Genomic DNA, 24,261 nt, shown 5'->3' on the forward strand with positions numbered 1-24,261 from the left:
TCATATGCATTGTTTGCTAGTATGCAGCCATAATCCCAGAAATGAGTCACTGTTTGCCCATATAGTCCCAAGCATTGCTTACTCCTGACTGGGAGCATCTATCTGTGGTAGAGTTCTTGGAGATGCCCGGGAATGGACCTGCAAACTTGGCATGCAAAGCATTGCTTTACCATGGAGATATAGCCCTTCCCTATGTTGCCTTCCTTAGCACAATACTTTGGAAGCACCTCTTGCAGGGGCAGGCAGCTCTGCAAATCTATTATCGTAGGTCTATTTCTCTCTCAGGTGGGTAGACCTGTATCTGACCTGTATACCTGGAAGAGGGGGAATCACATGATTGAATTCTGTACGCTATTAAAAAATTGCCTTTGGTGGGAGTTGGGTGTGGGGTTGTATTTTAAATCACACGAAATGTCTGTCTCACTGTTGTAGATATGATTTATTCATCTGGGACCCTTCACCATCTATTACGACAATGGGCAGACTGGGTTTAGAGGTTTCCAGAATCTGGGGTACAGATACATGGGATTTCCAAACTAAGCTTCGGTGGCTGAACTGTTCCTGCCTCTTTTCCTCCGTTCAGCGTAATGGAACACCAAAGTTTACAGCTGCTTGTTTTTTCACAACCATAATGGACTGTCTGTAGCTCATTTCAAGAATTTGCAAGCCCAGCTGACATAATTGTGTGTGCTTTTAATTAAAAATGAGAGTGAAGACGTCAAGCTTTATTTATTGCCTCATCCCACAGGTTTTCTCTCAATATTTAATTTCCCAGAGTCCGTCTCCCTAAAGATTCACATTTTCATAGGCCTTGTTTATCTTCTCCCACTTCTCTTGTTCTTAATTGAATTCATGACATCAGTCTTATCCACCCACTTCAAGTTGCAGCATTCTGTTGGCAATGTTGTAGTGATGCATAGAAAAATTAGGTCCAAACAGTAGTGTCCTGTTTCTAGGACCAACAAAAATAAAATTTGGCATTTCCTCCTGAGTCTTATGTTTGGGGCAGTCATACAGAGAACAGCTTGCAGCTCTTGAGTCCATCCCGGACAGCACAACATATGGAGATGCACTTATTATTATGTTTGTCGACGCACTAAACAAACTATTAGTTCATCTCCAGTTTTAATAAACATTCAGAGTTTAAGATTTTAATTGGACTTGCCATGGAATGTTCACATGAGTCTCCATGCATATGCAGATGTGTTTTCCATATGGGAAATTGACACTAAAGAACAAGTAAAGAATTTAAGGAGTGGCACCTTAGAACTCAAAAGTGCATTGCTGAGAGAGGTTCTGTCGATTTCCTAGAACCTAGTTTTGTGAGGTGGACTGTAAATTCCAGTTTACTTAATGGGAGGAAGCCTTAACAGTTAAAGCCATGATTGAAGTTTGGCTAGGATTATAAGCACCTGAGCTTATAACTCCCTGGTTCAAATCACACTGATCACGAACTCTTGTTTTTGACAACTGCAGTGCAGGCAACTCCGAGGCACTACTGTGCCATAGCTGTCAAGTTTTCCCTTTTCTCGCATTCAGCATAAGGGAATTTCCCTTAAAAAAGGGAGAACTTTACAGCTATGTACTGTGCATGTCGGTGGGACATGCATAAGCATGCCCCGTTCTGCCCTGCACCCTTCCGTAGCAAGAAATGGTGCGTGCATCAATGGACATGCATGCCTTTAACACACCAAATGGGGAGTTGCCTGTATAGGATAGCAATGCTTATAGGAAGAAGAGAAGAAGAGTTTGGATTTGATATCCCGCTTTATCACTAGCTGAAGGAGTCTCAAAGCGGCTAACATTCTCCTTTCCCTTCCTCCCCCACAACAAATACTCTGTGAGGTGAGTGGGGCTGAGAGACTTCAGAGAAGTGTGACTACCCAAGGTCACCCAGCAGCTGCATGTGGAAGAGCGGAGACACGAACCTGGTTCCCCAGATTACGAGCCTACCGCTCTTAACCACTATACCACACTGGTTCTCAATGTTGGACAGACTTATGAAATAACGTATCTGAATTATTGTTGTTATCCCCCACTCAGAGTGGCTGGGGAAACTCAGCCAGCTGAATGGGGCATAAATATTATCATTATCATTATCCTGTTGAAACCTACTTCCTCAGAAGACTAGAAGTGTCTTTCCCCAATATTTTATTGAAAGGCTCCAAAGGAAAAGATTGTACATCTTCATTATGGATCTTTATATATTTTCCTGATGGGTAACATAAATGATTGTCTCTCTGCATTTGTATACCATTTTAGACAGGGAGAAAAGTTGGTCTTGATCTCTGATAGGCTAACACGTCTTAATTTCTTCAGCCTTTTTGTAACGGATTTGTTTCCTTTATAGGCCATCTACGCCTATAAATTACTCGTCAATCAGTTTGTCACAATCCTCCTTGGAATTGTGGAGGGTTAAACTGAAGAACGCGGGTGGCGCTGTGGGTTAAACCACAGAGCCTAGGGCTTGCCAAACAGAAGGTCGGCAGTTCGAATCCCTGCAACGGGGTGAGCTCCCGTTGCTCAGTCCCAGCTCCTGCCAACCTAGCAGTTTGAAAGCACGTCAAAGTGCAAGTAGATAAATAGGTACCGCTAGAGCGGGAAGGTAAACGGCGTTTCCATGTGCTGCTCTGGTTCGCCAGAAGCGGCTTTGTCATGCTGGCCACATGACCTGGAAGCTGTACGCCGGCTCCCTCGGCCAATAACGCAAGATGAGCGCCGCAACCCCAGAATCGGTCACTACTGGACCTAATGGTCAGGGGCCCCTTAAACCAGGGGTCCCCAAACTTACCCGGCTTTGGGCCGGATGCCCGCCACACCAATTGCGTGGTGGGCCGGAGGATGGGGGAGCGCGCGGGGCTTTGTGCGCCCATGCGCATGCGCAAACGCTATTTCTGGCACACTCCCGACCTGGAAAGCGCCGGAAATAGCCTGTGCACATGTGCAGAAGCCTCCCCCGACCCGGAAGTACACTGGAAATGACGCTTGCATGTGCGCACAAGCTATTTCCGTCGCTTTTCCGGGTCGGAAGTCGGCAGCCGCGCTGCACTGTTCCGGTAAAAGCGAGCGGTGGCAGCGGGCAGTGGGGGTCCCTGGGGGCCGCATAAAAGAGCCTCGGGGGCCGTATGTGGCCCCTGGGCCGTAGTCTTGGGACCCCTGCCTTAAACTGAAGAAATGCTGCTTCTTAACCGAACCATTTTTGCTGGTGAAGTTTTTCTTACGGAGCCTTTTGAATGTATTCTCCCACCCCATTCTGTTGTATGCCTATTTAAGGCAGTGGCTTTGGGTTTGTATTTCTCAGGAGGATGTTATGCACCCTTGGCATCATGTTTGAGGGTGCCCTGGGAAAAGTGCCCTGGTACATCTCTCCCCCAGTAAAACTTATCAGTGTGGTGGGCCAGGAACATTTTGTTCTTTTTTATATATAAAAAGCTTCTTTTACTAGGGCAGACTGTGAAGTGACGTACTGGCTGAAGCTGCCCACCGTTTCCACTTTCCCGGAATACTTCTGGGTCCTGCTATGTCATGCCTGGTACTGATCTCAGACCTGATGCCATGCCCCTCTTTCTGGATTTATTTGCTTTGTATAATGCTGCTCCTATTGTATTCTCATGCCGCAGGCAGCCTTGTGCCAGTGTGGTGTAGTGGTTAAGAGCGGTAGACTCGTAATCTGGGGAACCGGGTTCGCGTCTCCGCTCCTCCACATGCAGCTGCTGGGTGACCTTGGGCTAGTCACACTTCTCTGAAGTCTCTCAGCCCCCCTCACCTCACAGAGTGTTTGTTGTGGGGGAGGAAGGGAAAGGAGAATGTTAGCCGCTTTGAGACTCCTTCGGGTAGTGATAAAGCGGGATATCAAATCCAAACTATTCTCCTCTTCTTCTTCTTGTCTGTTACTTTTTTTGCGTATAGTATTTTATTCAACATTTTCACAATAATCTTCAAATCAAATACCGCATTTTCCCGTGTATAAGACTAGGTTCCCCCCCTAAAAAATAATGTCCAAAATTTGGGGATGTCTTATATACACGGGGGCCATCTCTCCCCCCCATTTTCTTAATTCGGTGTCCCCCAAAATAGGGGGCGTCTTATACACAGGGGCGTCTTCTAGACGGAGAAACGTGGTAATTACATTGTTTCATAAGCTGACTTCCTTCCCTCCACTCTACAGTGTTTTTACTCACACCTTTTCTACCACATTATGTCTTTTATCTATTACAATTAAGTCTTGTCCTTTACTTTCAGTGCAACTTGCCCACCGTGATGTCGCTGCAGAAAGAACTAACTCTCGTTCTTTCTCTTTCCGCAAAAGGGAATCCGCTTTGACCCAGAAATTCCCCAGACGCTCCGGCTCGAGTTCGCCAAGGCCAACACGAAGATGGCCAAGAGCAAATTAGTGGGGACACCAAATCCAAGCACTCCTGCCACCCCCAACACTTTACCTCAGTTCATTACCAGGGAGCCGTGTAAGTATGTGAGTGCGTGTGTCTGTGCTTCAGCATAAAAGAGCAAGCAGTGGTATGTGCCTTGGACAGGAATGCTCGACTCGTCTGCAAATTCCTATATGACCTGTCCTGATCTCCACCTCCTGGACGAATGTGTGGATTGGAGCGTAGCAGTTCTTTAAATTTTGCAGTTTTCACCTGGGGCGAAACAAGAAATGCCTGTGCCGTCCACCTCTGGTATTGGAATCAATTTTGAGTGAGATCCTGCACACTCCGCAAGATCTGTGAGATCCTGCCCAAAATTGGTGCCGATGCTAGCAGCAAGGCAGGCAGGGTACTCTTGGGGACTTCCTCCGCCCAAGGCAAGAGCCTCACCCTGCCTAATGGCTGCGCTGGCCCTGCACTTCTCTGAATTTTTGGCAACTTTATCTACAATACTTGGGGAGCATTTTTTTACGGTGCTGTGGCAACAGTCTCTGTCTTAGAACATTGGTTGCACCAAGCAGCTATAAAAGTGGAGACAGGGGAAATTTCAAGCAAAGCAAAAGGAGTGGGCAGGTGTGTGAGTTTTGAGCCCCTTCTCCCCAAAGAATGCTCCCCCTCCCCTTCTCCCAAGTTGCTTCCCCCCTAGCCAGACCCGAAGGCTCAGCATCAGGACTCCAGAGGGATGATCTGGAAGGTGGAACATATTTGAACTTCCAAAACGCTTTTGATAAAAGTGCCTTGCCATGGGCTCCTGAAGACACCTGGCAGTCATGGAATAAGAGAGCGGGTCCACATAAGGCAAAGTCACGGATAATAGAAAGCAGTGGGCAGAATTTTATGTACAGTTGTCTTAGTGGAGGAGGAAATAAGCAGTGAGATCCCCCCCCCCAAAAAAAGCATGTGAACTGGCACTTTTTAACTTGTTCATGAACGATCTGAAGTTGGGGCAGCAGTGAAGTTGGCAGATGGACACCAAATTATTGAACATCTGGCAAAGCCTGAGTGTGTCTTAAAATTGGGTGAATGGGCAACCAAATGGCAAATGAGAATTTTGTGAAAGTAGTAAGTGGTGCATATTGCAAAAAACAAAGCAACTTTCCTGTCAGAAACGCATTATTTCTACTTTTCCACTTCAACCACCAGCAGAATTGCATTCAGTGCAGGCCAGCGTCATTCCCCTTTTCCACAAAATGGCCCCAGGAGAATGGAATACTGTTGTTCCCATTGAGCCATTTTGCGGGAAAAGGTTCGGGCTATTCTGCTGTTTTTCTTTATTTACACATGAGTCATTTCCTGAATATCTTGGGAGCACTCCATCTATTCAGAAACATCTAACTTCCTGGAGGTGGCCCTGATTTGCTGCTGCTCTGGTAGGTAGGGGTTGCCAAATTTGCTATTAGATAAACTCATGGTTGCGTATCACATGTGTCATCCCATTTGTGCTTTGGCTTGCTCTTTGCTGTCATGACTCCGTGACAGACCTGATCTCATTTTCGAGAGCACAAGGTAAAACTTCCTGAGAGAGAAAAGCAACATAAATGTGTAACATAGTTCTGTATTTTGTTTATTCTATACTCTTGCTAGAATAATGAAAAAGTAGCTTGAATAAGCATAGGAAATGGAACACATTTGGGATTCCCAATTTTGGAAGAGAACGGTCCACTTCATATGTCACATTAAACTGTAGTTTACAGCAAACCATTGTTTAATGTGATCGAGCATTATGTGAACAACCCAAAGCAAACTGGTTACTGCTTTTGGTATGTTTCGAGGAAGTAAACTATGAGCCCAGGCTTAGACAACATGTCTTCCAGACGGGCTTGTTTCGCGCACTGTGTGGAGCACGCAGCGGGAGGCTGCTTGGTTACATTAAACCTTGGTTTGTTTTAGGCTACGGTTTGATGTGATATGTAGATCGCTCCTGTATATCTCAAAGACTGAGCAAATGGTCATCGCTGTAACACTTTGGCTTATGTTGTGTGTGCTTGGAGGCTTGTTCATTTTTGGCTCCAGTATTGTTCCTGGTTCAACAAAGGTTTGCAGTACATTTTAATACTTCAAGAACCTGCAAAATCAGTCTTACTAGAGACAATTGTAGGATGAAGCACACACACACACACACACACACACACAGAGCGACTTTTCCAGAGTAAGCTTGTTGTTTTGCCTGGCTCAACCCTTTGTTTCCCATTATACACTTCACATGTTGGGAAATGGCCCCTGGGACGCCCAACGATGATAGCATTCCATCTGAACATGTGACACTTCATAGTCCCTGACCTCAAGGAGCTTGCAACCGAAATGTCAACAGAGAGGAGAGAACAGGGAGAGGGTGAAATGCCAGAGGCCCAAAGGGAGCTGAAGGATATGTGTGACTGCAAGTGGCCTTTCTGCAAGTTCCAGCAGAGCAGCTTCCAAAGAGAGGGGCCCAGGTTAGATGGCAAAGCCCCTTCATGTTGCATTCTTGCTAAACTCCTCCTGGCTCACATATTTCAGGGAAGGTTCGGGAGCTCTTGTGTGTATTTATAGGCTTGTTGCTCTCTGAGCTCGAGAATGACTGCAAGCCTTAGGAATGAATGGCGGAAGGGAACGTTGTTAGCATTAGCCCTTGCCAACTTTTCACTGTTTATCTTGCTTTTAAAACCAACAGGACAAACACTTAATCTCTGCTGTAATTAAAGTGCATCCCTGTCCGCTCCACTGCTGGGGCTTTGCTTGAATGTTGTCTGCCATGGTGCCTTGCGGGTGTGGAAAGGTGGAAGAAGAGGATTTCTTTAAATCTGAGGGAAGTGCAGATGGCTCAAAATGCCCTCAGTGAGATTCCAACCTTCCCTGGTGGCATTGCCCACCTCCCCTCATCCCTGGGGCTTATTCACCCATCAGCAAGTGCTAAGCTGCGACAGCAAGGAAGCTCAGGGGTACTTGGGCAAAGCAAATTGTGACAGGAGGAGAAGTAACAGGTTGATCGTTGCCAACTCTACCCTCGGGTTGCTGCTGTCAAAGCAGCTGGGGAGGGGAGCTGTTCTAGCAGAGGTTCACATCCTCTTATTCTGTCCCTGACTGGGAGCGAGGGGACAATAATCTACCCACTTCTCCCTGACCGGTGTGGCACCAGGAGTTGGTTTTAGGGGGCTTTGTTTGGTGGTGGGAGGGGGGCATAAAAAGAGTGGTTGAGTTGATGCTGGGCTTGTAACGAAGACCAGTTCAACTGTATGGATCAAGCCACTTTTATTAAATTTCCATGCCACCCGACATCCAAAGATCACAGGATGGTTTACAATATAAAAACATAAAAAGCATACCACAATAACAAATGGAAACAATAACACACCCACACACACCCACACACCCAGGCCATAGATTGTTTAATTAAACAAAGGCCTGGGAGAAGAGAAATGTTTTTGCCTGGTGCCTAAAGGTGCATAATGAAGGCACCAGGCGAGCCTCTCTGGGGAGAGCATTCCACAAACGGGGAGCCACTGCAGAAAAGGCCCTTTCTCGTGTTGCCGCCCTCCAGACCTCTCATAGAGGGGGCACACATAAATCGTTTTGAAATGAAGCCAGTTAAGATTGAGGTGCATCTTTCCTCACTACCCACTAGATTGAGAAAAGGGGTAGCTTGTTTACAAGTTCTCAGAGAAGACAGGGAGCTGCACTCATGCACCCCAGCCTGGCAAGTGGATTCTGCTGTTATGGAAACGATTGGTTCTTGGATGTTTCAAGTCTATGCTGGCAACCAGGAGGCCCGGTAGTTGGCTCAATGGCTATTTCAGCTCTGGCATGGTGGTGCTTATGAAAAATGCTAGTTTGGCGCAAGGTATTGTTAGGGAAAAGACTGAAAATAAAAACTGCCTGTATGATCATTGCCATTTGGTAGGATTGCATTTGAAATGTGTACTTTTTGGGTGACCTATCTCGAAAGGTGATCTGGAAAAGGCACAGGAAATGGCAACCCAAACTGTCAATCGATAATTGCACCTTCCTTTTTGCAAGGCAAGGATCGAGCTGAAATTATGAGTAGCTATCCTGGCTGCCCTGGGTTTGTCTAAACTCCTCAGGGATGGGTGACTAGTGGAGGTAGGGAGAAGCACTGGGTAGGAGGCCTTAATGAGTGGTGGCAAAGGAAGGAGAAGGAATGTGCTGGTATTGTAACTTCCATAAGGTACCTGAACCACTGATATGTTGTTGTACTGCTGTGAAAGGGTAGAAGATAACCTTCAGTGTCATATAGACTCTTTATTTTGATCTGTGCAGAATGGTATTCTGTGTGCCCCCTCTCCCTCACATTCTTAAGATGACTGGATTGTTTTTAATTGGGGAGACCAATGTAGTGGGGTAGCTGAGACTAACCTCTGAATTGGGGGGTCCTTAGTTCAAATCTTGACTATGATTGGCAGGCCAAGAACGACCTTGGCTTCACATTGCGGTTTGAAGCAAGCTATGATCCCTGGTTTAGATGTAACGCTTAAACAGGCTACTGTGGTTTGTTGCCTGTGCTCACACCAGGGGAAGAGTTAAGTGGGAGCCACTGGGGCAGGCATCCCCAAACTGCGGCCCTCCAGATGTTTTGGCCTACAACTCCCATGATCCCTAGCTAACAGGACCAGTGATCGGGGAGGATGGGAATTGTAGTCCAAAACATCTGGAGGGCCGGAGTTTGGGGGTGCCTGCACTAGGGCAACCATGGTAAAACAGTTAACTATGGCTTACTATGATGTGCATATAGATCAGGATGCAAAGTGTCACAGCCATAAGAGTTCATTCACCCAGAATCTGTATTCTTTCATCAGAATACTTTTGAGTGGCTCACTTCCCACCTCTTAACAACAGCTGTAGACTGCTTTGCACTTCCCTCTCCAGCCGACAAAACATCCAGTTTCCTTTCGGAGAATAACCCTGTTCCTTATCGCAAGTTGCAAACTTTTGCACCCTAACTCAGAGCAGATTTTTTTGTGCCTGCTCTTCTGATTCCATTTCCTAAGGAGAAGGCAGAGGGAGGCGGAGGGGCCTCCTTGAGCTCGGCTTTGAAGACGCTCCCTCTTGTGTGTTTGCAGTTTTCTTTCCTGCATTTGCTGTTTGTATAACCATGAACTCTCCTTATTCTTCTCTTGCAGATGAGCTCACAGTGCCTGCACTTTACCCCAGTAGCCCTGAAGTGTGGGCGCCGTACCCTCTCTACCCAGCGGAGTTAGCACCTGCTCTACCTCCGCCTGCTTTCACCTACCCTGCTTCACTGCATGCCCAGGTAATTTATACCAATCAGTCACACCTTCACCCACGTTATACCACCTGATCCTCTCCAGTGCACCCCGTACGACTAACCCCTGTCTGGCTAACAGGCACCCCAGAGAGGTATTAATGATCACACCTCGATCAAGCTGACACGTTCTCCTTGGGACTTACTGGGAAAAATTGACAGCACCCCACACTGCCTGGTAGAACCGTGAACACCTATCTCTCCTCGAGTAATTTCACTTCCGTTCACACGAGGCAGCGAGAAATACCTGCTGGGTCTTTGCACACATATATACTCCCCTTGTATATATGGACTCTGCTTCCCAGGCTTGCCTTTGCCACAGTTTTGCTTCAAAGCTCCAAGGTTAAGTTGTCTTTAAAACGGATAAGGGGAAGGTGTGCAAGAGCGTGTTTATGTACATGTGTGTTTCTAAAGCCAGAGAAAAGGGAGGTAGACGGAACAAAAGTCTGTCCGAGGACACACACGTGGGGGGAATTTGCATTGTGAGCAGTTACTTCATACACGTTCTGAACTGTAGTAAAACGAAGTTACCGAGTGAAAACTTGGCTGCGATGTGCAAATGCCCCCTTGTCATACAGTTGCCTGAATTGTTCTTCGTTCCCAGCGAGTCAGAGAAAATCCTGAATTGTTGCTTGGACATGATGCTGGGCTACAGAAGAGCTAATGAACCAGCACTTAACCCAGATAATATGAGATGCTGACAACAGGCCTGTTGAGCTGGGAAAGGAGCTTTCAGGCTGTTTTTAGGTGAGGGTCACACTCCTGCAGGAAAAGCAGGTTTATAGGTTTATTCCCTTTGATCCTGCTTTTGTTACTTGATACTCAGAGGTCATGGGCAGCGAGGAGTGCCCTTTTCCCAGCTCCATGTTGGCTAGCTGTTCTCTTTTCTAGTGGCTAAAGAAATAGGACACAGGGTGTTCTTGCAGGCTTGGATATTGCGGTATGCTCTATGGCTTTTGATAAATGTCTGAAAGTTACAGCTGCAGCAAATTGGGTCTTGTCCAGGAGTGGAGCTTATTACACCCATTAAAGAGCTGCTTTGGTTCTCGGTATGTGGCCCATTTCAGAGTACTGACCTTCTAAAGCCTTAAAGAGCCTGGGTCCAGGATATTCAGAGGTTTGCACAGTCTGCATATCTTAAGACATGATGGGGAAACATACAGACGGGCAAGTGAGATACTGCTTTGTTAGTAGAGGTGTGGGCGATGGCAGTGAGATTGAGAGTCTACCTTGGGAGGCCTGCGCGACTGACACTGCCCTTTCCCAGCTTTTAGGAAACATGTTAAGGTCTTCCTGTTTGGGTGGCCCTTTTTGGTTCTCTGGAGTTGGAGGAAGAAGTTGCTTTTGTTTCTCTGCTGTTCTGCTTGGTTGGTTTCAGGCTCTGTTGTTGCTATGTGGTGTTCTGTGTTCATTGAAGTGGTGATTTCATTGCCACTTCAAGAGGCCGACAGGGCTGATTAAGCAGAGTATACATTTTTAAATATATCTCTGTGCCAAGAGCTTTGAAATTTTATTGCATGGTTTCACCCAGTCAGAAATCTAGGAAGGAAAAAACCCCTTGCCTCTTGGCAAGCTGGGCTTTGTAACATTCTTTTGAGGGATCTTATACACGCTTTGTTAAATTCCCACCTGGTGAATGGCTTTCCAGCTATTGTGGGGCAGCTCATAACCCCCCCCCCTCTCCCTTTGGCAAATGCTGAAATCGGCCACACATTTGCAGACCTGTGGGATAATGTTAAGAAGTAAACTGAAAATTCTGAAGAGGTGTGCATGCACACGAAAGCTTATACCCAGAACAAACTTAGTTGGTCTCTAAGGTGCTACTGGGCAATTTTTTAATTTATTTCGACTGCGTCAGACCAACACGGCTACCTACCTGACTGTGGGATAATGTAACACATGATGCATTGACACAAGGATCAGACATATTTTAGAGTCGGTATATGGGTCAATTGAACATTTGTCGGTAAGGAGGAAAATTGTCCATTTTCCTGCCTGCAACTGAGTACCGCCTTGGTTCTTGGAATCTGTTCTGGAAGTCTATTCGACTTCCGAAAACATTCCAAAACCGAGGCGTGGCTTCTGATTGGCTGCAGGAGCTTCCTGCACTCAATTGGAAGCTGCAGAAGCAGCGCCGAACATTCGGGTTCCAAAGAACGTTTGCAAACCGGAACACTAATTTCCTGGTTTGTGGCATTTGGGAGCCAAAACGTTTGAGTTGCAAGGCGTTCAACAACCAAGGTACGATTGTAGTTTTAAATTCTAGTACAGTAGAAGGATGTTAGGACAGTTTAGTGAGGACTGAACACAACATAACCATTAGGTTAGGTTTGGGGGCGGGGCGGGCAGGGAGCAGGTTTTCACATAGAGATGAAATACGGTTCTAAAACAGAGAACTTTAGAAAACCTCAAGTAATATCTCATCCCCCCCAAGTCCAGGCGAGGTGTTGTGTTTATTCCAGCCTCAGGAATTATGATCAATTCCTAATGTTTACAGCTTGATGAGAGCTCTATCTTCTTAAGTGCCTGGATTCATGGACCTTGGTAAATTCTGTGGCCACATGGACCATAGTTAAGATAGCCTGACCTCATTCTGTATGGTGAAGCATGATCATAGAATCATAGAGTTGGAAGAGACCACAAGGGCCATCCAGTCCAACCCCCTGCCAAGCAGGAAACACCATCAAAGCATTCCTGACAGATGGCTGTCAAGCCTCCGCTTAAAGACCTCCAAAGAAGGAGACTCCACCACACCCCTTGGCAGAAAATTCCACTGTCCAACAGCTCTTTCTGTCAGGAAGTTCTTCCTAATGTTTAGGTGGAATCTTCTTTCTTTGAATCCATTGCTCCGAGTCCGCTTCTCTGGAGCAGCAGAAAACAACCTTTCTCTCTCCTCTATATGGCATCCTTTAATATATTTGAACATGGCTATCATATCACCCCTTAACCTTCTCTTCTCCAGGCTAAACATGCCCAGCTCCCTAAGCCATTCCTCATAAGGCATCGTTTCCAGGCCTTTGACCATTTTGGTTGCCCTCCTCTGGACACGTTCCAGCTTGTCAGTATCCTTCTTGAACTGTGGTGCCCAGAACTGGACACAGTACTCCAGTTGAGGTCTGACGAGAGCGGAATACAGTGGTACTATTACTTTCCTTGATCTAGATGCTATTCTCCAATGATGCAGCCCAGAATTGCATTGGCTTTCTTAGCTGCTGCATCACACTGTTGACTCATGTCAAGTTTGTGGTCTACCAAGACTCCTAGATCCTTTTCACATGTACTGCTCTCAAGCCAGGTGTCACCCATCCTGTATTTGTGCCTTTCATTTTTTTGCCCAAGTGTAGTACTTTACATTTCTCCCTGTTAAAATTCATCTTGTTTGCTTTGGCCCAGTTGCCTAATCTGTTAAGGTCATTTTGAAGTGTGATCCTGTCCTCTGGGGTATTAGCCCCACAATAATGATAATATCATCTGATGGTTCTTTAATCCAGGCCATATCTCTTCTTAAAGTCCATCCCTGGTAATCAGCTGAATGTACCCAGTGCTATATAGCATTGTTGAAACTTAAGTGACCTGACTTGGGAGGCCAACGCAAGCTTCTCCGTGCTCTTGAAAAGAAGTATGCAGTGTGCATTATTAAAAGACAGGAATAAAGGTTTGGCCAGGCTATCTTATGCCAAGGAACCACATGATTGATTGACTGATGTTGCAATGTGCATAATTTCTGCCCATACCTGTAAAGATCATGAGGAGATATATAACTTTAAATCTTTCGAATGGAATGCCTTCTGGCAGTTTTTTTTTTTGTCTCCCATGAGTATTGTCTGTGGCTAAACCAGTTCATCCTACATGAGTGCAAAAGGGCAGGTCCCTACCCAGATAGTTTACAATCTGTAATTTGTCACGAGGAAACCACAGAGGAAGGGGAGGAAAGTGGAGGCAGGAGTTAACAAGGGGAAGAGTGTGTCTTATTCCAATGGCGAAGGCTTGGTCTTAGTTGCAGTGGCATGTGGGGACCAGGGGTTTTCTGAAGTTTTCTCTGGAACAGTAGGCCTGAACTAGGGCATTTAGGCAAGGACTTAGGCACATTAAGCTATTGCTAACCAGTTGTGTGTGCGTGGTTAAAAAAGAAGAATCTTACAGCAGTAGTCAAACTTATTTGAAGTTAGGCACCACCATTCTGCTTTGCTTGTTTCTCCTAGAACAGGGGTGGTCAACTCCCAAGAAACTGAGATCTACTCACAGAATTAGAAACTGGCAGTGATCTTCCCCCTTTTTGGGGTTCAGGTCAAAGTTGTTGAGCTTTTTTAACCAGTAGATCGCGATCGACCTGTTGGACATCCCTGTCATAGAACACTACATTTTCTTAACCTTGATTGAAAATCTCGTGGAGGACAAGATCCTTGAAAAGGTCCCTTTCCTAAAATTTCCCCACTCTGAAGCCTGATTCTCTCTTCTTGGTTAAAAGTAGCAAGCACCCTTTTTATTTTTTGAGAGGCACTTTCGTTGCTGGAGAGGCCACCACCTAGGAGGCCATTAGGGTTCTCTGAGTAGTCCTTGGCCCACGGTCTGTGGCTAAACCAGTTCATCCTACAAGAGTGCAAAAGGGCAGGTCCCTAACCTGCAATATACACACCAAGAAGCAGATATCTTACTCTTTTCTGGCACATTAGATAGGTGAGGTTCTCATGTAAGCTGGCTGGGCTGGAAGTCGCAACGTTGGGCAAGTCTCGCAACCCTCATTTTTCAGGGATGGCCCCAGCTTTGCGGAGGCGGGGATGGTGTGTATTCTCCTCTGCAATTTTCCAGCCGGGTTGTGCTAATGTAATATACAAAAATGAACATGAAGACGGGAGTATGATGGCATTTTGGAGCAAATGAAACCTTTGCCCAAGCCACAGCCTTCCTCCTCTTAAAAGGGAATAAAAGTTACAGCCTGAAAACTTGGGGAAAGAATAAATGAGAACGTAACCAGAGCTTGAGGAAAACAATTTCTGACATGAAGGGAAAGGAAAATAAGCTTCAAATGGAACACTATCTTTTATTCACGACCTGCAGTGGGGCGGACTGTGAGTGCATGGCTGAAAATAACCCCCCTAAGCTCCACACCTCTCTGGCAAAGTGGGAGGCAAGAATGCCAAGTAATGTATGTTCTGTCACAAGGACTTTTTCTGCTCACTGAACCTTGCTGCCTGGGACTCCTAATGGCCCCTGAGAGCTGGCGCACTCTAGTTAAAAATTAACAAACAAAGGGAGGGAAAAGTAATTAAATATGGATGGCGGTAATCGCTGAGGAGCATGTCTGGCCCAAACTGCTGCACGCTTGAGCGCTCCCATGCAGCTCAGCACATCCTGCAAGTTTAGAAGAAACCTGCGGTGAGCTTCCCGGGAAGATTTGCCCATTAAATCTTCGGGGAGGGGCAGCTGCGCTAGTAGGGGATGCGCGAGGGCGCAAGACTTTCAGACGGACACAATGGGAGACCTGTGGCACAAGCCGAGGAGTGATGGAATGGCTGCCAGGGAGGAATTTAAAAGGGCAGGTCCTCCTTGGCATCATCTTTGCACAAAACAAAAGGCTTTCTGGAAGGTGTTGCGGAACCCTTGCATTGCATTGTAAGGGCTGCAGAGTCAACATGCATTGCAAAGCTGGGTGTGTGTGTGTTTATTGTGGATTGCCTTGCTGCAAACTCCCGCTTTCTTGTCTTTATCTGGTTTGGTTTGTTCTTCCTCCTCCAGGAAGTATTCCATTACTGAAGGATTTGTCTCTTCTCAAGCCCACCACTTTCCAATCTCTCTTTTTTACTCTTCCCCTTCCGCCTTCTCCACTCCACTCCACACTTTATTTTATTTTTTACATGCCTGAACTTCCTCTACCCCACACCATCTCTAAATGCACAACTGTTGAGCTGCTCTAGGCAGCAAAACAAACTAAACTGTAACTTTCACTTTCTAAGAGCTCTGAACATTCAGGTGATGAGGTGTGCGGTTTGTAGTGCTTCTGATTGCCACACACCAGGCCATATTAGGGTACAGTACTTTGAATTCTGATTTCCCTCCACCTCAGGGCAACACTGACGACAAAGATTCTAGCTGGGTGGTTTCTTGCCTGTGCTGAGAATGGGAGTTTGGGATTGCTTGGGAAGAGAACACTTCTGACTTCCTGGGCAGACAGCACTTTTAGCACCTAATGCACTTTCCCCAGCACTTGGGATTTTTGCAGGTATCTGCATGTCGTTTACATTTTACCTTTACCCTGTAGCAATGGTGAGGCTTAGCATCACAGCTGTCAGTCTTCCGCCCAAGGTGGGCTGTTAATGCATCAAGTACGAGATGTATTGACAGCCTGTGCTGCCTTAGTGCTCAGACCTGGCCTGGATATGAAATTGAATCCACAGTGAAGTCCAAATGTACCAAACCAAAATTCTTTATTGCGGCTATAAGCCCACACTGCAAAAAACATCATCGGACCGGCACATAATTATAACCAAAAAACATTAAAAGTACAATAAAACACAAGGCAAAAGTAAAAGGAAAATTATCTGTGCCATAGAAGGAATTGAATATATTTTTTTGTAAAAATTCACTAGTCATACAATATACCAGTTCGTCTCTTGTATGAGAGAACTGAGGTTAAAACCTCGCTACCTGTAGGGTTCTGTCTGGGTCATTGTCTTGTAAGGCAATTGCAAGGTGTGATTCTGCAGGTTTGTGTGCCATTTCCTGATTATTGGGTTCAGGATGTTTACCCGAGCCGCGCTGCACAGAGGGCATTTAAACATTATATGGTGGAGGGATTCTAACGACTTTTTGTCGCAAGTACAGAGATCTAAATGTACCTATTGTGGAGTTGCTGAGATTTCTTCATAGATGTAAAACTGGAATAGTACTATCTAAAGTGCAGTGGTACCTCTAGTTACAAACTTAATTCGTTCCGGAGGTTTTTAACCTGAAACTGTTCTTAACTAGAGGTGTGCTTTCTCTAATGGGGCCTCTTGCTGCCGCTGCGTCGCTGGCACTTGATTTCCATTCTCATCTCAACTCGAGGTAAACTCTCAAAGTTCTCAACTCGAGGTAACTCTTCCAGGTTAGCGGAGTTTGTAACCTGAAGCGTTTGTAACTCAAAGCATATGTTCCTGCTTTGTTTTCTTCCTGTTTTTAGCCCTACCTACCTCATTTCCCATGATGTCATTTCAGTTGCCATTTGATACATAGTCATCACATGTGGATATTCGGCTCTTCTGTCCAAAATGACTCCCTGAGCGTCATGCAATTCATAAATTGTAGTGTTGGAAGGGACCCCAAGGAGCATCAAAGTTTCCATTCAAGAGCAATTGGGCTGTGATAGATGGCTTGTAGGTGTTAGATTGGGCAGGCCATGTGCTGTTGTTAGTCCAAGTGCCAGAAAGGTATTTTGTGCTTGCCTCCTGGCACTGCAAGCCACTACGTCTTAATCTGCTTTAGCACTTTGAAAGCACATCTGGCGTAAGATGGAAGCAACAAACTCAAAGAAGATGTGCTTTCTATTGAGAAATTTGGGCTGCGTGGGTTGTGACGATCCTTCCAATGTGCCTGGATTAGCAGTGGTTGGTATCCTGAATGTTGCAGGCACTGGCAGCCCACAACCAGAGCACCAGGTAACCCCCAAAACCCATGTAGTCCTCTGCCATAGAATCTGTTGACAAACCAAGTGATGTCACAGCTAGTTATTACTGTGGTGAGTGGTGGAATATGAACAAGAATAGCTCACTACAAACTGCCAGGGCCAGGCTGTAGCATTGATGGGTGTGTGGAATCGAGAGGGGAGTAGGGGCATGCATGCACAGTGTCATGTAGGTCTTTCTTGGAAGACAGGCCTTTGGCGCTATAATATTCGAGCAAATCTACAGGCAGCTCGCCGTTTGCGCGGGGGTTGCATTTGATACCATCCCATGCATTGGCGGACTGTGCGTAAGTCCCCACCCCTTCCTGCCCCTTCCTGGCCCATTTTTGGGCTGCCCCCAGGTCCACGGTGATGACCATGCATCAATCAGATGCGTGTAAAAAGGTCGCTGTCTGTTTCCTTGTTGTCTAGGCAGCCCAGGACCTCCTTTGGGGCTGCTAACATGACAAAAGCAAGGTGGGAGGCAGCAATTACAAGTTCCTGGTCTTTGCATCCACAGCGGGCTCTCAGATTTTCCAGTAGTTTAACTCCCTCCCCTAGAGGCGTGCTCCGTTATCTTCCATTACAGAAGCATGCGAACAGCTAACTTTGAGAGGTGGACGTCAGAAAACCAAAATAAAGTTCAAAATGGCCTTGATAGAATGGTAAACTGCCAGTTTTTATGTGTGGGGAGTTCAATCCTCCTCAGTTTGCACATGCAAGAGGTTTCCCCGTGTACCCAAATGCTGCAAGAAACAGGATTGAACACCCTGCAAATCAACTAGTGTGTGAGGAGCTGAATCCTGCTTAGTCGCTGTCTGCCATTATCCCACTCCTATGGGCCAGCACTGACGGATGGATGGTACCACTCACTCCCCCCCCCCAATTCACCTGATGTCATTATGATGTCAGATGATTGACTGGTGAGTGGTTCTGCCCTCTTGTCAAAGTTTGCTCAAGGGGGAGGGAGGGAGGGATAAAGACAAAAGCTTCCCTACCCCTGCGATGAGAGGTAATAGTTCAATTTGACTGTGCGCTAGTCAAATCTTATCTGGACTGCTGCATCCAGTTCTTGGCACCAAACTTGGGAGACAAACTGGAATTATTTCAAAGGGGGAAATGAAGATGGCTGGTGGAAAAGCAATCCTGTGCAGAAAGATTGAATGAGAGAAGCCTTGAGGAGAGATGTCATAGCACTCTTCAAAATACTTGAATGGCTCTTACATATAGAAGAAAGCAAAGACTCATTCAAGACTAGATTTTATGTTGCTTAACTTGGTGAAAGAGGAGAGCGCAAAATATGGTCTGAAGCTCAACATAAAAAAAACTAAGATCATGGCCACTGGTTCCATCACCTCCTGGCAAATAGAAGGGGAAGAAATGGAGGCAGTGAGAGATTTTACTTTCTTGGGTTCCATGATCACTGCAGATGGTGACAGCAGTCACGAAATTAAAAGACGCCTGCTTCTTGGGAGAAAAGCAATGACAAACCTAGACAGCATCTTAAAAAAGCAGAGACGTCACCTTGCCGACAAAGGTCCGTATAGTTAAAGCTATGGTTTTCCCAGTAGTGATGTATGGAAGTGAGAGCTGGACCATAAAGAAAGCTGATCGCCGAAGAATTGATGCTTTTGAATTATGGTGCTGGAGGAGACTCTTGAGAGTCCCATGGACTGCTAGAAGATCAAACCTATCCATTCTTAAGGAAATCAGCCCTGAGTGCTCCCTGGAAGGACAGATCGTGAAGCTGAGGCTCCAATACTTTGGCCACCTCATGAGAAGAGAAGAATCCTTGGAAAAGACCCTGATGTTGGGAAAGATTGAGGGCACTAGGAGAAGGGGACGACAGAGGACGAGATGGTTGGACAGTGTTCTCGAAGCTACGAACATGAGTTTGACCAAACTGCGGGAGGCAGTGGAAGACAAGAGTGCCTGGGGTCACGAAGAGTCGGACACGACTAAACGACTAAAGAACAAACTTGGAAGGTTGTGAATTTGGCTTGAATATTAGGAACTCCTTAGAAGTCAGGGAGCGGGATGCTCCCCCCCCCCCCGGTTGTACTGCAGGGTTGGAGTAGGATTCAAACGGTGCCGTTTAAGGACAGGTGAGCATTCGAATTCACACTTGATCCATATCTTCTGTCTCCTTTCCTCCCCTCTCTCCCTGCCTCTCAAGTATTGGGTTTGTAATATTGTTAATCAGGCAGATTAATCTATTTTTAAAACTTTTGATCAAGTAACAAGGTTCCTTGATTAACTAGGCAAATGTAAGTGTATTTAATTTTTTTTAAAAAGCCACACACCATTTTAGGAAAGTTGTTCATCGTTTTCTTGCGCACATGAGGAGAGGCCTCTTTGATGAATTAAGGATGGTCGTCTAAAAGCATGCATTGCTCCTCAAAATTATTTTTATTCCTATGCTCATGTGGGCATATTTAATTCTCATTGGATCCATCTAAGTTAGTGACAGCCCTCTGAGATGTACAGAATCGACAGTCTCACCTGGCCCAACAGACCCAACAGACCCAGAAAACTCTGTAAGTAAAGGCTATGTGCCTCATAATGGTTTTTTTTTCTCCCTTTGCATTTCTTAAGTGAAACTGAGTTGGAAAAGGGTCAGCTGGTGGTTCAGGACACTGTAGCAATTTCTGCCAGGACTGTTTTGCACGCTGCACCATTAAGCATATCCTTTAAGACAAGCAAATGTTTTGAAAAGACTTGTGTGTCACACAGAATTCGCTCACTTCCCTGTCAAATGTACATGTGGGTCTGTTCCTGGGTGTAGTGGGGAATAGCCCCAGTGAATTATGGGAGTAAGTTGGGTTCTGTACATCCTCTTGGCCAGAAACTTCAGGGATACAGTTTGCATCGAGGTGTAAAGAAGCCCCCCTTTCCCGCCATTTCATTTGCGTACATGACCTCCCATGCCAACACCACTGTTCAGTTGAATAGGTGGCGTTCTTCTAAACTACCCTGCCGCTTGCCTTGTCATGCTAAGCAGAAAAATAATGGAACTTACTCGTGGTAATTACAAAGGTGTGTGAGAGAGGCATGTAGGTGGTGGAACTCACATTGTGTTCTTTCTCTGGGGTGTAGCTGCCAGAGGAAGAAGCATGTGGGGTGGGATCAGCACAGAAGGGGTACGTAATAATAATAATAATAATAATAATAATAATAATAATAATAATAATAATAATAATAATATACTATTTATGCCCCGCCCATCTGGCTGGGTTTCCCTAGCCACTCTGGGCGGCTTCCAACAAAAGATTAAAAATACATTAAGACATTAGTCATTAAAAACTTCCCTAAACAGGGCTGCCTTCAGATGTCTTCTAAACGTGAGATACCGTAGTTGTTTATTTCTTTGGCATCTGATGGGAGGGCATTCCACAGGGCGGGCACAACTACCGAGAAGGCCCTCTGCCTGGTTCCCTGTAACTTCGCTTCTCGCAGTGAGGGAACCGCCAGAAGGCCCTTGGAGCTGGACCTCAATGTCGGGGCTGAATGATGGGGATGTGGATGATGGTGGAGACGCATCCTCAGAACTCTTTCCCTAGGCATGTTTGCATGACACTGTCATTACAATTTATAGGGCTCAGGTGAATCCCTCTTTGTCATGTGAATTTTTGACAGCATTTAAGATCCTTGTGGACTTTTGCTATTTTGGGGGACTAGGGACCGCTCCATTTGCTTGTTACATTGCTTTGTTGCTGTTAATTAAGTAACGCTTTTGGCCCAGAAGTCATTTGTTTGTTTGCAATGAGAGACAGAAATAGTTTAAATGTTCCCTTGTCTTTCACCACTGCATTTGTACATGATGACCCATATCTTTAAGAAAAGGACCATCTGCACAAGTCTTAGGTTGCAATCCTACACTCCCCTGAGATTGAATTCCAGTGTTGAAGCCAGTGGGACATTCATCTGAATAGAAGAAGCACCTAAGATTTCACTGTGAATGTGTTTTGGAATTCGGCACCCAAAACATAGTATGGCTTTGAATTCATTAATAATAATATTTTAATTTTGATTTTTAATTTTGATTTTTTAAATTTATACCTTGCCCATCTGGCTGGGTTGCCCCAGCCACTCTGGGTGGCTTCCAACACATATAAAAACATAATAAAACGCCAAACATTAATAGTAAAAATCTAATCCAATATAAAAAGTCACAATACCTTTAAACAGCTTATATCAAACAAAGCAACATTCAACAATCCACCAGAATCTAATAGTAAAACCGTCAAGTTAAACATCAGCACATAATAATCAGTTTACACTTATCAACCACAACAGAGAATTGCCAATCTATAGTCAATAAAAATAACAGAAACCGCAATGCATAAAAAACCACAAAACATACAAAACCATGTAAAAGGGTAAAATTGAGTGACAAGGACACACAACTTATTAAACTTTTTTTAAAAAAAACTATACCTGAACTCCTCTCCTCCCAGCTGCTGCTGCTGTTCTCAAACTCATGGTCTGGGAAAGGCTTCCAGGGCTGGAGTGTGGAGCAGGGCAGATTGAAACGCCATTGCCTGGTGAATAATTCATTAATGTCTTTTGCTGCCGTTTCAGAGCAAGGAGAAACGGGTGGAGGGGTATGGCTGAGAGAGCTCCCTCTTGTGGTGAACTGAATTCTGCCCCCTGAATGATTCTGCAGCCATAGTGATGAAGGTTTGGGATTATAGCGCTCTTTCCCAAACCAACTGAACTTGGCTCTTTGGAACTTGGCTGTATGTTCCCCCCACACTTCTAATTGCTATGTGATAAAAGATAATTATCTTATAACTATAATCTGATTATAATCTGAGCAGCAGTCTCTGGCTTTGCTTTGCCCCTGCCCTCTTGCCTGACTTAAGCCCCACTCATTTGCGGACTGTACTCAGAAGAAGCCAGATGCTCTAAATGGGAGGGCAGGCTTTGTGCAGCTTGGAAAAAGATGGTGCAAGGAGGTAATTGGACTTGTCATCTAGGCATTGACTTGTAGGGCAGGAGCTCTTTCTTGGTCTGCTGCTGGCAGGTCCTGTTTTGGGGTCTTGTAGGGTCTTGTAGGGATGCTTCCGGTAATATACCCCCTTTCCCAAAGTCCTTATGGCTCTTCTTTCGCCACCAACCTTTTTGTCTGGTAGTTGAGAATCTTCAGAGTATACTGTTGAAAAGTTAGTGGTAGTCAGACTGGATGTTTAAGTATATGTAGCTGCTATCATTCTCCCCCCCCCCAAAAAAAGTACACATGAGAATTGCTAAGGGTTTTGCTGGATCACTTCCTTTTGTAGCAATTGCAGTACACTATGCTGGATGCTGGATGGTTTTTAATTTTATTTCTATTGCTTCTTATATTTTGTATCTTACTGCATTGCAATTTGAATCCCATAGCTTCCCAAGTGTAATAAAACAAGAGACAAGTGGTAAAATACAATGAAAAACCAATGCGAATTAGTATGATAGTAGATGTGCCGTCTCCTGCCTTCAGCCACAAATCCATAGACCTGCTGTGGAGCGCCTGAATGATTCTTGTGGACAACTGGTGGTCCGTGGGCCAGTTTGGCAGCCCTTCCACATATGATGTCAGTGAAACTTTCAGTAAATGGACTCGTACAAATAAAAATGAACATGCCTGTTTTCTTTAAATCAGGAGGCAAAGCCTATTGCATGCCCATAAATTTTATAATGAGCATTTGTTTCATTAATGTTTGTGTGTATACATGCAAGAGAGAGAAAAATATATGTACTGTATATCACACTTTGAAATTAGCATAGCCCTACTCACACCACCAGCAGTAACTTGAAGGCTTTGGGTCAGTTTGGCTGCAACACTTGCATCTGTTTTGATGGGATGGCTGGTGTCAATTGCCGGGAAATGTCTAAATTCCTAAGTTTTGTTAGGGTCTGGATGGGCTGGGTATAGCATCTGAAGAATGTTTGGTTCTAGTTCCGCTCTCAAATCCACTCTGATTTCCTGATAGAGACCCAGAGACTAGAGGTGTTTTGCTGCAAAACCGGACAACTTCCCACAGGTGGTGTGGCTCAGAAATAGAGTTGGCGTCGTCTTTTTTCCAATTTATACTAATTTTGTATCTTTCTTTTGGGGGTTTTGTATATAAAATGTGGAAAAAATTCTCCTATAATAATTTAAAACTGTTTTGCTGTATGTGTGGAACCGTGGGTGCCTGTTGTGCCCTATCTTGATTTAAAAACTTATTAGGAACTCTCCTGTAGCACTTTGGGACCTGTGATCTTCGTCTCTATTCCCGAAAATGTCAAGGGGGCATGTTCTTATGTGCGCCCAGTGATCTTCCATCTGCTCCCACTAGAGCAGAATTCCCCAACCTGGTGTCCTCCATTTGTTGCTGGACTCCAACTCCCATCAGCCTCAGCCAGCATGGCCAATGGCCCGGAATGTTGGGAGCTGTTGCCCAACAACATTGGAGGGCAACAGGTTGTGGGGAAGCTGCTCAAGGTAAGAGGCACAGTACGAAAGTGGGTCATGTCAGGACAGACACCTGCCATTTATTTCCCTTGAGCTTCTAATGGTATTGGTTTGCTCTGGATTTCATCTGTTCAGTTTTAAAGCTACAATGGTGTGTGTGTGTGTGTGTGTGTGTGTGTGTGTGTGTGTGTGTGTGTGCTGAGAAAACACACACACCACACACACACACACACAAAGTAACAGTGCCAAAAGCAAACAATGGAGACATCAAAATGAACTTATAAAGTCGTCCTCAGGACACTGGGACATGATCGAATAACACCAAAAATTGCAGACGAAATGAATGCTAAAAAAAGGATAAATGATAAAAAAAAGACTTTACATAATTGCAAGGGTGGGAAAAAAGAATTAAATATTACAGAATAGCCGTGTGCAATGCTTCTTCCGTCTCCAGATTTACGATGCCCCCTGATGCTCTAGAGCAGGCATCCCCAAACTTCGG

The 24,261-nt window shown here is 45.4% G+C and overlaps 1 protein-coding gene across 2 annotated transcripts in view; it reads left to right on the top strand.

Annotated features, from left to right (window-relative positions):
- RBPMS (RNA binding protein, mRNA processing factor) overlaps positions 1-24,261 on the top strand; it is a 93,904-nt gene that overhangs the window by 59,098 nt on the left and 10,545 nt on the right. Inside the window, exons 5-6 of one of the 2 annotated variants that reach the window (XM_060269198.1) lie at positions 4,310-4,463; positions 9,542-9,672. In XM_060269198.1, coding sequence (XP_060125181.1) covers positions 4,310-4,463; positions 9,542-9,672 — 285 coding nt within the window. The remainder of the gene's footprint in view (positions 1-4,309; positions 4,464-9,541; positions 9,673-24,261) is intronic. The other variant, XM_060269199.1, reaches the window with a different exon arrangement.

The sequence above is a fragment of the Zootoca vivipara genome, chromosome 16 (assembly GCF_963506605.1).
Source record: "Zootoca vivipara chromosome 16, rZooViv1.1, whole genome shotgun sequence".
Lineage (NCBI taxonomy): Eukaryota > Metazoa > Chordata > Lepidosauria > Squamata > Lacertidae > Zootoca > Zootoca vivipara.